This window comes from Diabrotica virgifera, chromosome 4, assembly GCF_917563875.1.
Source record: "Diabrotica virgifera virgifera chromosome 4, PGI_DIABVI_V3a".
In the NCBI taxonomy this organism is placed as follows: domain Eukaryota; kingdom Metazoa; phylum Arthropoda; class Insecta; order Coleoptera; family Chrysomelidae; genus Diabrotica; species Diabrotica virgifera.
In genome coordinates this window covers 165,820,798-165,835,720 of record NC_065446.1, presented here as the reverse complement: position 1 = coordinate 165,835,720, position 14,923 = coordinate 165,820,798, and the positions used below count along the sequence as shown (strand labels likewise).

Here is a 14,923-nt window from a genome sequence, read left to right as displayed (position 1 = left end):
ATAACTGGTTAGAGCAAATGATACAGACTCTAGTCTCAAAAACATTGTATGTGTGGTACCTCAAGGATCAGTATGGGGTTCTCTACTTTTCCTTATCTTTAATAATGACATCACTAGTTTAAAAATCGATGGAAAAATCTTTCTTTTTGCTGATGATACCAGTATCACTTGGAGCAACTCTTCATGCTACTATAACTTCTGATCTACTTATAATAAAAACCTGGTCTGACTCTAATTTACTCTCGTTTAACGTAGATAAAACAGTAGCATTATCTTTAAAGGAGCTCTTCAACCATTACCTCTTAATAACAGCCAGATCAGTACTGTTGATTCTGTAAAATTTCTTGGTATTTTTTTAGACAGCAATCTTTAATGGTCCCTTCATATTAATTTGTTAAGGAAGAAACTATTTTCAGCTTGCTATGCTATAAGATCTGTTTCTAATGAACTCAATTTAGCATCTTCCAAAATAACATATTTTTCTTTGTTCGAGTCACATCTTTGTTATGGTCTTCCTTTTTGGGGTTCTGGTACAGCTGCACAATTCATTGTTATTTTCAAATTACAAAAATGAGCAATAAGATATCTGTTTGGCCTCAGAAGAACAACACGTTGTAGAAGTTACTTCAAAGATCACAGAATTTTAACCCTTCCATCTTTATATATTTTAGAAACTGTTTGCTTAATTCGTAAACATCTACAGGTCTTTCCACCAAGACCTAATCATGACTACTTCACGAGAAATTCTACTACCATCTCCCTCTACAACTTAAATTTGCAGCATCTTTCCCCAAATTCCGTAAACTGACAAAAGCCTACCTATCCGAAAGACCATATTATTCAGTAGAAGATTTTCTTAATCAATAACTAAGAAATTACAGTACCCTTTGCACAAGTAGTTTACATGTCTTCCTACCTTTTACATGTCTACCTGATACTACCAAGACCTAATCATGACTACTTAACGAGAAATTCTACAACCATCTTTCTCTACAACTTAAATCTGCAGCATCTTTCTCCAAATTCCGTAAACTTACAAAAGCCTACCTATCCGAAAGACCATATTATGCAGTAGAAGATTTTCTTAATCAATAACTAAGAAATTACAGTACCCTTTGCACAAGTAGTATTTTTATTATTATTTTTCAGCTATATTTGCGTGTCATATGCAGCAGCTTAACTTTAAACTTAATTACTAGGTAGACTATGTAATTTGCAATTTATTTAAATTTTTAAATTTTGCAATTGATTAACCGTTTAATTTCATCCAGATTTAGCCATACGGCTCGCACTCCCTCTAAGGGGAAAATTGACTCATCCCAGATACCTACGGTATCAAAAGGATTGAGCTCTGGTGGGACTCTTTCCGTGTTATCGAGCCCTAGGTGACTTGGTATGCAGGTGTATCTCCCAAAAATGTTCGTACACATCTGGCCGTTGCGAGTAGTACTGCTTTCTGCATGGTCTTATAAAGATGTTCATTAAGACCCAGCTTTTTTATGCTTTCGAGGAGGGTCTTCGGAATGACTCCAGTAGTAGACATAATAATCGGTATCGTCTGGGTACTTTGCATTCTCCATTGTCTCCGTATTTGAATTTCCAGATCTCTGTACTTGGCGATCTTTTCAGTAAATTTAGTACGTAGATTATTGTTGTTAGGAATCGCCACATCAATGAGGGTTGTTTGTCTCGTTAATTTATTGACTAATACGAGATCTGGTCTACTATGCGCCACTGTTTGGTCTGTGAGCACAGTGCGGTCCCAGTATAGCTTGTAGTTGCCATCCTCAAGCATACTCTCAGGGACGTATTGATAATATGGGAGATGGTCGGTTTGGAGAAGTCCCAGCTTGATAGCTATCTCCTGATGAAGGATTTTTCCCACTGCGTCATGCCGTTCCTTGTACTCAGTTGCAGCAAATGCCTGGCAGCCCCCTGTAAGATGTTGGATGGTTTCTTGGGCTTGACATCCATATCGGCATCTGTCGTTTTGAACATGAGGGTCTTTGATGATATATTTCAGGTAATTTCTGGTTGGTATAACCTGATCCTAAATGGCCAGTAATGAACCCTCCGTTTCAGGGAACATCTTTCCTGAAGTCAACCAGTAGTTCGACGCTATATTGTCGACATAATCTTGGCTGACCTCATTGGGATGTCGCCCGTGCAGAGGTTTACCCATCCAGTCGCGCACTTTTTCGTCCTTAGTAAGGTGGTTTATGCGCAGTTCTGCTTCCCTCAGTTTTATCGGTGTTGTGTCTTCTACTGCGCAGATAGCGCGATGTAGAGTAGATGTTTCAGCCTGCATCTGAAAATAAGATCTTAAATTAGCAATTTGTTTGTCTAATTGCTCACTTATATCCATAAGTCCTCTTCCTCCTAAAGTCCGTGGTAATGTCGTTCTTTATACTGCACTTTTTGGATGGTGTTTTTGTGCCTTTGTGAGGTGCGTTCTTACTTTTCGCTGAAGATTTTCTATATCTGTTTTTGTCCACTTAACAATACCAAATGAATAGCTAAGCGCGGAACAAACGTAGGTGTTTAGTGCCTTAAACAAATTTTTACTGTTAAGCTGTGAACGAAGCAGCTGTTTTATCCTTCGTATAAACTCAGTAGTTATTTCAGTTTTCATTTGCTTATGGTCATTTTCCGCGCCTGCTTTACTCCAAGATATTTGTATATATCGTTTTCACCGATGGCCTCGATGTTCTGGCCATTTTGCATATCGAATCCACCGGGCTGTACTTTTCCTCTGACTATATTTAAAATACGGCACTTGTCTAGTCCAAAGTGCATATTAATATCATTAGAGAATGTTTCTACTGTTTCTAGCATCTCTTCTAGATTGTCTCGAGTAGAAGCCATCAATTTCAAATCATCCATATACAACAGATGATTAAGCTTCGCTACTACAGTATTGTTGTTTTTAATGCTAAAACCTGAGTCAGTGGAGTTTAATAGCTGTGATAGAGGGTTCATAGCCAAACAGAACCACAATGGACTCAGCGAGTCTCCTTGAAACAGGCCCCGGTTGATTGCGATATTTTCCGTTTCGATATTGTTTTCACCAGGTATTTGGAGGCGAATTTTAGTCTTCCAACTTGCCATTATATGCCTTAAAAAAGTCACTATGTTATCATCGACTTTGTATATTCTCAATATATCTATAAGCCATTCATGCGGCACTGAATCAAAGGCCTTTTTGTAGTCAATAAAGGCAGTAGAGGTTCCTTTTTTTGGTGAATGCCTGGTTAGAAATGACTGAGTCGATGATCAGTTGTTCTTTGCAACCCATAGAACCCTTAGCGCATCCTTTCTGTTGAGGCTCTATGATATTGTTTAGAGCACAGTGCTGGTAGATACGCCGGGTTATAAAGGATGTGACCAATTTATACAAAGTTGGAAGACATGTAATTGGGCGGTACTTGGCTGGATCTTGGGTGTTATTTTGATCCTTCGGTATTAAATAAGTGGTTCCCTGAGTTAGAAATGATGGAATTTCCTGCGGGTTAGAAATAACATGATTAATTAACGTTGATAAGCACTCATAAATACTCCAAAACTTCTTAAGCCAGAAGTTCTGAACTCCGTCTGGTCCAGGAGATTTCCAGTTATGAAGCTCTTTGATGATATTTGAGACCTCATCGGTAGTGAATGGTTCGTAGTTAGCTGTGACGTAGTGGCGACAGTTGTGCGTCGTATCTTCTATCCACCCAGCATTGTTGTTAAGAGCAGCTGATGTGGTAAGTTGATTTCCCCAAAACTCATGAATCTCTTCTTGGCTTGGGTAAGACTTGTTGACACTTTCTACGGTGGAATTGAGTTTTCGGTAGAACGCCTTCTCAGAGTTCTCAAAAAGTGCATTGTCACATTTTCGGTTGTTACTAACTTTATACCTCCTTAATCGTCCTGAATAGACGGAGAGTTTTTGTTTTAATGTATCCAGACACTGTTGGGCTGTGTTATTTTCTGAATCGTATCTCGAGTGTCTTGCAGTGCTCCGCATTATTTCTTCAGCTCTCTTAATGACTTTTCTACTTGTTACACCTCTTATATATTCTGTAACTTGACCAATATCCCTACGCAGCAATTCAATTTTTCCGAGAAGTCTTTTTTCCCAGGGTGCAATTCTGTTACCAGTCCTTCCGTTATTAGTACCCCGTCGTGTTCTGATCTTAACGCCCATTACATTAGCAATTGCTGTTGCTGCACAGTAGATTAGCATATGCAGATATTCCAATGTGTGGGCTTCTACGACATAATTGGGTAGGACTTCATTGTTCACAATTTGTAACAGCGCACCTAGTTTCTTACAAGAGTTTATTCGTGGTAGTGGTGGTCTGCTAAGTGGATTTGTTTCATTAAACTCTTGTAGGGCACGAGCCATTTCGTTTGCTAGACTATCGCGCAACTCGTTGTGTTTTCCTGCTGTGTATTGTCAGGTTGAGTTTCTGGTATGGGAATCTCAGGAATCTGCTCATCAAGGATTTCATTAGGGACTTGATCTAAAACTAGCCCTTGGTTGTTAATCTCCCGTTCGACTTCGCTTTTGATCGTATTGCGTCTAGCCTCTGGGATAAGGTTGTTTCTTATTATTACCCGGTATTGATCTGATACTCTTTGCTCCGATACTTGAATATCTGGGTACTCCTTGCAAAATTCGGCATACAGCTGTTGTCTGTAGCCGATCGTTTCTTGACCGAGGTTGGTCACCTTATAATAGAAGCGCAAAATGCTTTCGTTGATGGACACAGTCCATTTCATGCGCTGCCTCGGTCGTCCCGCTTGAGTGAGCGCCGGCTGATGTTCCAGCGCAGCACCTTCAGCGGGTGGAGCTCTTGCTGTTGTTTGGCTCGCTTGTGGTTGTTGTTGTTGTTGGGCTGTAGCTGATTGTATGACAGGGGCCCGCCTCCTCAACACCTTGCCACCGACGTCCCGCATGCTGTCACGTCCAGCGCCGGCTCCAGACAGCGATACTAAACATAAATCAATATTCTCCATATTAATGGGTGTGCATTTTATACATACTGCCAGGTGTAATTTCATTATTATTATTATTATTATTTTAATTTATACTGACGATTTATGTAATTTTAGTAAATTGAATTGTTGTTTTGTTTTCTTAACTTTTTGTAAGCTTTGTCGATACAATTGTACAATTTTTCATGACAATAAAGCATATTTCTATTCTATTCTATTCTAAATGCCATAATTTCAGAGTTATTTGTCTGTTAATTGTTAATGAAGCGCATATGAGAGGACAGGCGATCGGGCTGCATTAACAACTAAAAAACAATGTTGTAAAATGAAACAACCCCAAATTTCTTATCGGTAACTAATAAAGTAAGGTTTGACCTTAAATTTAGGCGCTTCGTAGTTTCAAATATAATATTTTTTACTTGTGTTTTTGAACCTTGAAAATCGTCATTTTTCGTTTTTTGTCAGTTTCAAATTGTTTATAACTCGAAAACAATTAACTTTAGAGAAAAATTACAAAAGAACTTTTTTTATTCCCAATGATTCAAGAACTTAAATTAATGCCTACCCGGGCCGAAAAAATTGATTTTTATAATTTGTTTTTTAAATAAATGTAGCAATAACTCAGAAATTATGGCATTTAGGTATAGGGAATATAACATGAAAAATAATCAGTATTTTTTAAGGAATTCAAAATGTAAAAAAATATACAGGGTACTCCATTTGAAATCAAAAAGTTTATTAGGTTTCCAGAAAACAGACGACCTGACAACAATGCAATTACCACTATAATATCGGCTTCGTTATAAAACCCTTACCCACTAAAATCTATAAGAATCGGTTTAGCGGTTTCCGAGATAATTGAGGGTTTCCATAAATAAAACTCACTCTGTATATTAGTTTTTTCAGGATTTGCAAAGGACTATTGTAAACCAAAACCGAAATAAATTTTTCTATTGTTAGCTATAATTTGCATAATAGTAAAGAAACTAAATTTGCTTAAAGTTTATTGTATATTCCTAAATAGTAGTATAAATGTTTATTAGTAGATACTTAGCAATAAACATTTTGCCTACTTCTGAGAAAATATTATGGTGAATAGCCGCACATGTATACAGTACCGTCAAAAACAATCTTTAAAAAGTGAATAAAACGCAAAAGTCAGAAGAATTAATGTTTTAATTTGACAAATTAATACTTTGTCATATAAATTTACTAGTTCAGTTGGGAATAAGCCACAAATTTGGCTTATTCCGAAATAAAATAGCAAATTGGTACGACAAATTCAATTATTATTATTAAGTATTAATTTGTAAAATTAAAATAATAATTCTTATATACCCGCAGCACCCTGCATAGCACCCATTTGTTTTTTCTTAAAAAGTTTTAATATTATGTTTCATATTTTTTTAAGGAAGTTGATGGTTATTTATTATTTTGTATTTTTATTTTTTTATGAATTATTATTACTATTAGTTCATTCATAGGAGATTCTGACCAATAGAAAGCTACAGAAATAAAAATTAAAGTGATTATTTTTTAATGATTTTAACTTCCAATCGTATAGTAAGATATTTGATCACGTGTTTAATTCTGTCCAATCAGATTAAAATTATACTGAGAATTATCTACTGTAGAAAATTACCGATAGAATTTTTTTAAGTAAGTAGATTGTTTCTGTTTCCTAGTTTTGACAACGGTCACATTTAAGAAAATATCCATAATATACCTACATATTAAAAAATAATCTTACGAATATCACACGACAGTAAGAATAAATAAGAAAATAATTCTTCATTTTTACTCAAATTTGTTGTCATTGGGCAATAGCCACTCGAGCCCTGTGGGCTCTCGTGTCTATTGCCAGACAACAAATTTTCGAAAAACTGTCCCATTATTTTCAATTTATTCTCACTCTCTTGTGATATTATACCCGATAATTTTTGATAATATCCCGTCGTCAAGTATATTACGTCAGATGTCCTTCGTTGTACGAAAAATACATTCAGTGACATAATGACAATTAATGTTTTAAAAATTATAAAAGTGATTACTTTCAACCATCAAATATTTATAACAACTAACGTTTAATTGTACTAATTTTTACTTACATAAATAAATTACAATAAAATTTTGGTTTTGTTTTATTCAGTTTTATTCATGAAATAATCGCAGTAAATTGCACTCGATCTTTAAAATTATTATCGAATATTTTTGCCCTCGTGACACTTTCACATAATTTCACTCCCCTTCGGGTCGTGAAATTAAAACTGTCAAAGTGTCACTCGGGAAAAATTCGATAATTTTAGAGCTCTTGTGCAATTACTACTGATAATATTACTATAATACAAAATAGATTGGCATTTTTAGTTAAAGAAATCATTTCCAACGAAAAACGGTAATTTTGGCAACATTGTACACTTCGGGTCATCGAGGTGTGCAAGTACTTGGAGGGGATACAAGAAACAAGAAATAATTCATATTGTCAATTGAAATTGTCAAATTGACGTATATTTCATACCTACTGTCATTGAGGAAGAAAAATTATACATATATTGCTCCACATTATTGTTATGATATACAATTGAATCGGTCATTTCAAAAACAACACTATTCACATATTCCTAATTTTACAGGAGAGTAAAAAACTAACTAGTTGAAATATGGAAGAAATGGATGACATCAAAATTCAGAGTTATATTGTAGTTTTGTTCCTAATGTTTTTACTGGACTGGTAACGTTTTTGCACACAACTTGAGTTTATCTTACAGGAGTCAATTCCTTTCAAGAAGTTAGTTTCTGAAAATTGTGGACTTATGCTCTTTTTAAAATGACCGATTAAATTATTATATATATATACACCGTTCTTAGGCGTCAACACCCTTCGGTAGGGATCTATGGAGGAGTATCACCAAGCCGTAAGCCCTTATCCCTTGCCGTACCGCTCCTCCATAGGCCGATCAGACGCCAGTGTATTCCAGACCAAGTCGTAGACTCTATTGAGTTTTGTACTACGGCGTTGGCCTTTTATTAATTTCATGACCTAGCTGAGACCGATTCAATTGTTATAAAAAGATAAATTTAATTAATTGTATTTTGCTTGCAGTACTGCATTTTAATAACTAATTTTATTTACTACATACAATTGTTTACGTTTTAATAACCTAACCTGAATCAGACTTTTTCTTCTTATTATTCTTTTGGACCATGGCCTTGACAATTATCCAGTAACCAGGACTAAAAGTCATTTCAAAAGACATTTGACAGTACACACTGTAGAAAAATGTTGGGGGTGCACGGTCTTTTGTCCCCAGAAACGGGTCGAGGGACATTGCTAGATTCTTTCATGAAAGCAACGAAAAGCGGACGGTACAGTTATGGTCACGAAAACCGATGCTAACAACTATTTGTGTTAGTACCTTCTGACAAGAGTAACAAATTTTCTTATTAAGCATACCCTTGGGTATTTCAACGATTCGGCCGTACAAAATTAAAATTCATATAGCGCGCTTCTATATGAAATTATAAAATATACGTAGGAAGGGTATTTTGCCTCATTTTGAGAACTATATAGAAAAAAAATATTGTATGTCTTGTATAATAATTAATGATGTACCATGTTGTAATCATATAAAATTATTAAATTGATTATTTATAAACTCTAATAAACTTATTCTACCCCAAAGTGCCCAAAGAAATATAGATTCCTGAACAAACGCTGTTGCCTATAATATATTTAGTATATTTATTATTGCAATTTTCCTGCATGAAAACGCGTTTTATGTATTATGCCTGACTTTGTTTAATATTTTTTTGTTTGAATTTATTATTCTCTTGTAAAAAATGGTTTGTATTTTAGGTTTTACTGAGGAGGAGAATAAATCCAAACATACGGAGACTTTTATTGAACATTCATTCCATAAAAGAGACTATAGAAGTCAACACGCTGAAGAAAAAACTGTAAATAAAACTAGAAAAGTTCACATTAGACAGGGACCTTACAAGTGTGAAATTTGTTCAAAACAGTTTAGTGAAGCAGGTTCTTTGAAAACACATTTGAAAGTGCACACTGGCGAAAAACCTTACAAGTGTGATATTTGTTTTAAGCAGTTTACTAGAGGAAGTGATTTGAAAGAACATTTGAGAGTGCACACTGGGGAAAAGCCTTATAAGTGTGAAGTGTGTTTTAAGCAGTTTAGCCAAGCAGGTAAATTGAAAAGACATTTGAGAGTACACACTGGCGAAAAACCTTACAAGTGTGAGATTTGTTTTAAGCAGTTTAGTGAAGCATGGAATTTAAAAACACATTTGAGAGTACACACTGGCGAGAAACCTTACAAGTGTGAAATTTGTTCAAACCAGTTTAGTGAAGCCAGTTCTGTAAAAAAACATCTGAGAGTGCACACTGGGGAAAAGCCTTATAAGTGTGAAATTTGTTCAAAACCGTTTAGTGAAGCAGGGTCTTTGAAAACACATTTGAAAGTGCACACTGGCGGAAAACCTTACAAGTGTGAGATTTGTTTTAAGCAGTTTACTAGAGGAAGTGATTTGAAAGAACATTTGAGAGTGCACACTGGGGAAAAGCCTTATAAGTGTGAAGTGTGTTTTAAGCAGTTTAGCCAAGCAGGTAAATTGAAAACACATTTGAGACTACACACTGGCGAAAAACCTTACAAGTGTGAGATTTGTTTTAAGCAGTTTACTAGAGGAAGTGATTTGAAAGAACATTTGAGAGTGCACACTGGGGAAAAGCCTTATAAGTGTGAAGTGTGTTTTAAGCAGTTTAGTCAAGCAGGTTCTTTGAAAGCACATTTGAGAGTGCACACTGGGAAAACGCCTTATAAGTGTGAAATTTGTTTTACGCAGTTTACTAGAGGAAGTGATTTGAAAGCACATTTGAGAGTGCACACTGGGAAAAAGCCTTATAAGTGTGAAATTTGTTTTAAGCAGTTTACTAGAGGAAGTGATTTGAAAAAACATTTGAGAGTGCACACTGGGGAAAAGCCTTATAAGTGTGAAATTTGTTTTACGCAGTTTACTAGAGGAAGTGATTTGAAAGAACATTTGAGAGTGCACACTGGGGAAAAGCCTTATAAGTGTGAAATTTGTTTTAAGCAGTTTAGCCAAGCAGGTAATTTGAAAGCACATTTAAGAGTGCACACTGGGGAAAAGCCTTATAAGTGTGAAATTTGTTCAAAACAGTTTGGTAACGCATGTAATTTAAGAGCACATTTGAGAGTGCACACTGGAGAAAAAGTTTACAAGTGTGACATTTGTTTTAAGCAGTTTGCTACAAGAAGTCATTTGAAAAGACATTTGAGAATGCACACTGGGGAAAAACCTTGAAGTGTGAAATTTGTTCAAAACAGTTTAGTGTAGCATGGAATTTAAAAACGCATTTAAGAGTGCACACTGGAGAACAGTCTTACGAGTGTGAAATTATTTGTTTTAAGCAATTTATTCAAGCAGGTAATTTGAAATCACATTTAAGAACGCACACTGGGGAAAACCTCACAATTGTGAATTTTGTTCAAAACAGTTTAGTGAAGCATGGAACTTAAAAACACATTTGATGTTTCACACTGGAGAAAAACTTTACAAGTGTGAAATATGTTTTAAGCAGTTTACTACAACAAGTGATTTGAAAAAGCATGTAAGAGTGCACACTGGAGACACCCCTTACAAGTGTGAAGTTTGTTTTAAGCAGTTTAGTCAAGTAGGTTCTTTGAAAACACATTTGATAGTGAACACTGGCGAAAAACCTTACAAGTGTGAGATTTGTTTTAAGCATTTAACTAAAGCAAGTCATTTGAAAAGACATTTGAGAGTGCACAATGGGGAAAAACCATAGTGTAAAATTTATTCAAAACAGTTAAGTGACGCATGTAACTTGAAAACACATTTGAGAGTGTACACTGCAGAAAAATATAAGTGTGAAATTTGTTTTATACAGTTTATTACAGCAAGTAATTTGAGAGTACATTTGAGCATGCACACTGGAGAAAACTCACAAATGTGAAATTTGTTTTAAGCAGTATAGTCAAGCAAGTCATTTGAAAATACATTTGAGTTAACACGCCGATATACAAATCAAGTTTGAGATTTGTTTGAAGAGGTTTCATGAAACGGGGCATCTGAAAAAACATTTAAGAAAATATACAGGAGAGAAATCTTACAAGTTTGACATTTGTTAAAAGCAATTTATTACCAAAAGACATTTGAAAGTACACATCAGTGGCGTGCGGTGACTTTTTCTAAAGGGGAAGCGATTCAATAAGGATATAAAAATATTTTCTTAAGAGTTGAGGGTCGAGCCACTTCCCACCTGATAACACTCTGATGCGCTATAGGGGCTCTCTATCAGCAAAGTGCTTATGTGAGACGTCCTGGGTACAAGGAGTGACACACTAAATCCTACCCCGATCAATGCGTGAGGCACTCTATTGCCGCTATTTCTAGTGACTATAGTGACCTATCATTGATCTGTATTGCTTGCTCGGGCCTTAAGTCCTCGCTCCGGGCTTCGTTTCCTAAAGAAGAGATCTATTTAAATGGTTTTTTTTAATTCCGAGGCATTTTCCACAACACACAACTTTCAACAATATGACACTTATTTATACTTGAGCTCTATTCTCCTATCAACTTCTGATAATTGTTGAATTCGGTCTTTTTCAATGGACTTGTAAAGTCTGTCTTCGCTTGTTGAATTTCTTGTAAAACTTTTAATGCATTTTAATACTGAAAAACTTCGTTCAACTGATGCACTTGTGACTGGGATAGTTTGTAGTAATTCACACAACTTGGACACTTCACACAGGGCCTTTTTAAAACCAGTAGTTATAAGAAATACCCAGATTTCTGAGTATATCTTTATCACTGATTTGAGTTGTTTCATAAACAACACTGGCCTATCAAAATATTTTCATTATTGAATCGTAGTGAAATAAATTCCTCTGTGGGAAATTTTGATGAATTATAATTAGAAATATTAAATAGAATATATTATATAATTCTACAAATTTTAATTCGTTAAAATTTTGAAAGCGAAAATTCATTTTTTGTAGAATGTTATCAAAAGGTCTCTCTGTTGTCGACATTATCAATCTTCATTCTTTTTCTTTCATGTTCAAACCCCATATTTTCAGTTTTATCCCAAATATTTTTAAACTGCTCTCGTTTTTTCATTATCGTATTAATAAAGTCATCAATTTGTCTTATACAAAATGCAATGTCAATTGACTTCATCTGTAAAATGTCAAATAAAAGATCAGTAAAAGGAAAAATCTCTGCAAAAAATTTAAATCGAAATATTCTTTAAGCGAATGTATGTACCTAAGCACCCCTTAGAAGCAGTAACAGTCAGAGCATCCCACTCTTGGAAGGCGATCGAACGATCGCTTCTGCAGGGTACAAAAATTCGCGCGGCTAGTGGGTGCCGTCATTGAACCCTGACCAATTTTTTGAGATTGTGAGATGCGCTTCTTTCAGGGGTGGACCGAGTAGTTGAATTGTATGCAGAGTGCATATTGAGTTTCTTCCTATGCGATTAATTTTTAATATTTTTCAATGCCTATTGCCTAGGTAATAATATGTCGATTACTGGGATTGGGGAAAATTTTTGATAATTAAATATTAGTTAATAATGTATTTTGTTATATTTTCGTATATAATAGGGAGGCGGTGCTTCCCCCGCTTCCATGGACCGCACGCCTCTGGTACACACTGTACAAAAACTTTGGGAATGCACGGTCTTTTGTCCCCAGAAAGGGTCGAGGGACATTGCTAGATTCTTTCATGAAAGCAACGAAAAACGGACGGTACCGTCAGGGTCACGAAAACCGATGCTAACAACTATTTGAGTGGCTCAGTTACATACTTGCCTAAGCCACATTTTCATTATAAGTCAGAAAGTTGATGTAAAGTAAATTGGCGATCATAAAAAAAGCACTCGATGTAGAAACATTTTAATTTATTTTGTAAATGAACAAGATATTACTTTAACTAAAAGTTATACAAAGAAAAATTAAATATGAACGTGTGAATCATACTTTTGCTAAGAACCTGTAGGAAACTTTGGCGCTAACACTAACTTTAAAATAAGTAATACAGTTGTTGGCTAGGCAACGATAAAGTAGGTCGATAAATTATTTTATTAATCATTTTCAACGTCAGAGTCAATTGAATCTCCAGTTGGTTCTTCAATGATTTCTGATTGAAGCGATCTATAAAGATTGTGATGTTCTGGAGGTATATATTTAAGAAGATCTATTAAATCTTTCTTTTTTTTTCTTTGTAATAGGTCGTCCATGGGGATACAACAATGGTAGCTCAAGAGGCAAATCAGTAATTACAGGTCTACCACGACCAACTCTTTTTATTAAATCAAGTTTACTAAAGAGATCATCATTTTCGACACAATTGTATTTATAGTACCTACATCGTCTTGGGCTCCTTTTTGCGTAGTTGTATCTATCTGATTTTGAGCCATTCTACTTTTTCTTTTTCTACAGATATTTTTCTGTAAGTTATGGACTCTTCCAAAATTCTTGTAGTAAAAAAGTGATCTGCTGTCATCTGATGCACAACAAATTTTGGTGTTTTCTTTTTAGCCTTTTTAATTACATTCATCCAATCATTTGGATGAAAAATTTGAGGATCATACGTACATCATCGGTACATTGAATCAATGTATCGGTACATTAATTCTTAACTAAAAAGTACATTGAACGAACGTACTAATTCATAAAAAATAATGTTTTTGAGCATTAGTTAATGTATCTACTTACATTGGACCAACGATATTGATCATTGGACGAAAATTAATGCTCCCCGTTGTTGAATCAATGTTTTTTTCATTATATTTACGTACTTTTTTGGTTCAGTGAATGTCATCTTCATGTATATTTGTATATAACATACAAATAATTAATAAGTAAACAAAATGACGACTTAATATCTACATAAATATTACAAATATAGGTTGAAGCAACGATTTTTTGCCGATTCTCAAACTAATATTAAGTATCTATAAGTTTAAAGAAAAAAAAACATATATTTTTAATTAACACAAACAACTTTTTATAATGGTATTTGGAAAAAAACTGAATAACTAAATATAACAGAAATTGATTCTTCTTATAAAATATATAAAAAATGTATACCTGATATCGTGAAAATAAATACATCTACAATAACATCTCCACAAATACATCTCTCTGGGATTAATTATCACCACCCATACAAAAAACAAATGGTTGAATGGCATTTTTCTTTGATTTTAAAAATCTAATATGATCTTCGACTTCTTGCTGGGTCTTCCCGATGTAAGAATGATTACTGTAAATCTCTGATGGGATATTTTATTAGTTCGTACAAGATATCGATGTAGAACCCAAAGAATAACTGCATGTTAGCCATCTAAAATTTATATTAATAATTATTACAAAAAAATAAATCTAAATATTGAACATAGTTGTATTTTTGGGTATCACTGTTATTTATAGAAATATTTTAATTTATCCTGAAAAAAATTGCTAGATGTTGATATGTTTATTTTTACTTTGATAGATACTACCGACTGCAAGAGTTAATATTTTTCAATTATTTACGGTTTAATAACCTAAAGATTTAATTTACTAATCTTTTATAAGATTATACCATTTAGAAATATTTTCAAATGGTTCCTATGTTCTTTTACCTATGTGTCGAATTAGCTTTTGTACAAATTTAGAGAGAATAAAAATTAATTAATACTAGATATGCATGATTGAATAATCAAATAGGTACTTACATTCCGTAATGTCTTCATGGGTAATTTTTTCAAATAAAAATGTATTTGTTTTATCCTTGATATGACTTTCACACCGAAGAAAGGAGATAATTCTTTCGAAATTGCTGTCCAATCCATCAATAAGTCCATTTCCATTTCCAAACGCCACTCCAAAGT

At 34.4% G+C, this 14,923-nt stretch overlaps 1 protein-coding gene across 2 annotated transcripts in view; it reads left to right on the top strand.

The window, feature by feature from the left end:
- LOC126883997 (zinc finger protein 271-like) overlaps nt 1-14,566 on the top strand; it is a 140,973-nt gene extending 126,407 nt beyond the window's left edge. The window contains exon 6 of one of the 2 annotated variants that reach the window (XM_050649774.1): nt 8,837-14,566. In XM_050649774.1, coding sequence (XP_050505731.1) covers nt 8,837-10,323 — 1,487 coding nt within the window. In that variant the 3' untranslated portion in view covers nt 10,324-14,566. The remainder of the gene's footprint in view (nt 1-8,836) is intronic. The other variant, XM_050649773.1, reaches the window with a different exon arrangement.
- The last annotated feature ends 357 nt before the right edge of the window (nt 14,567-14,923 follow it).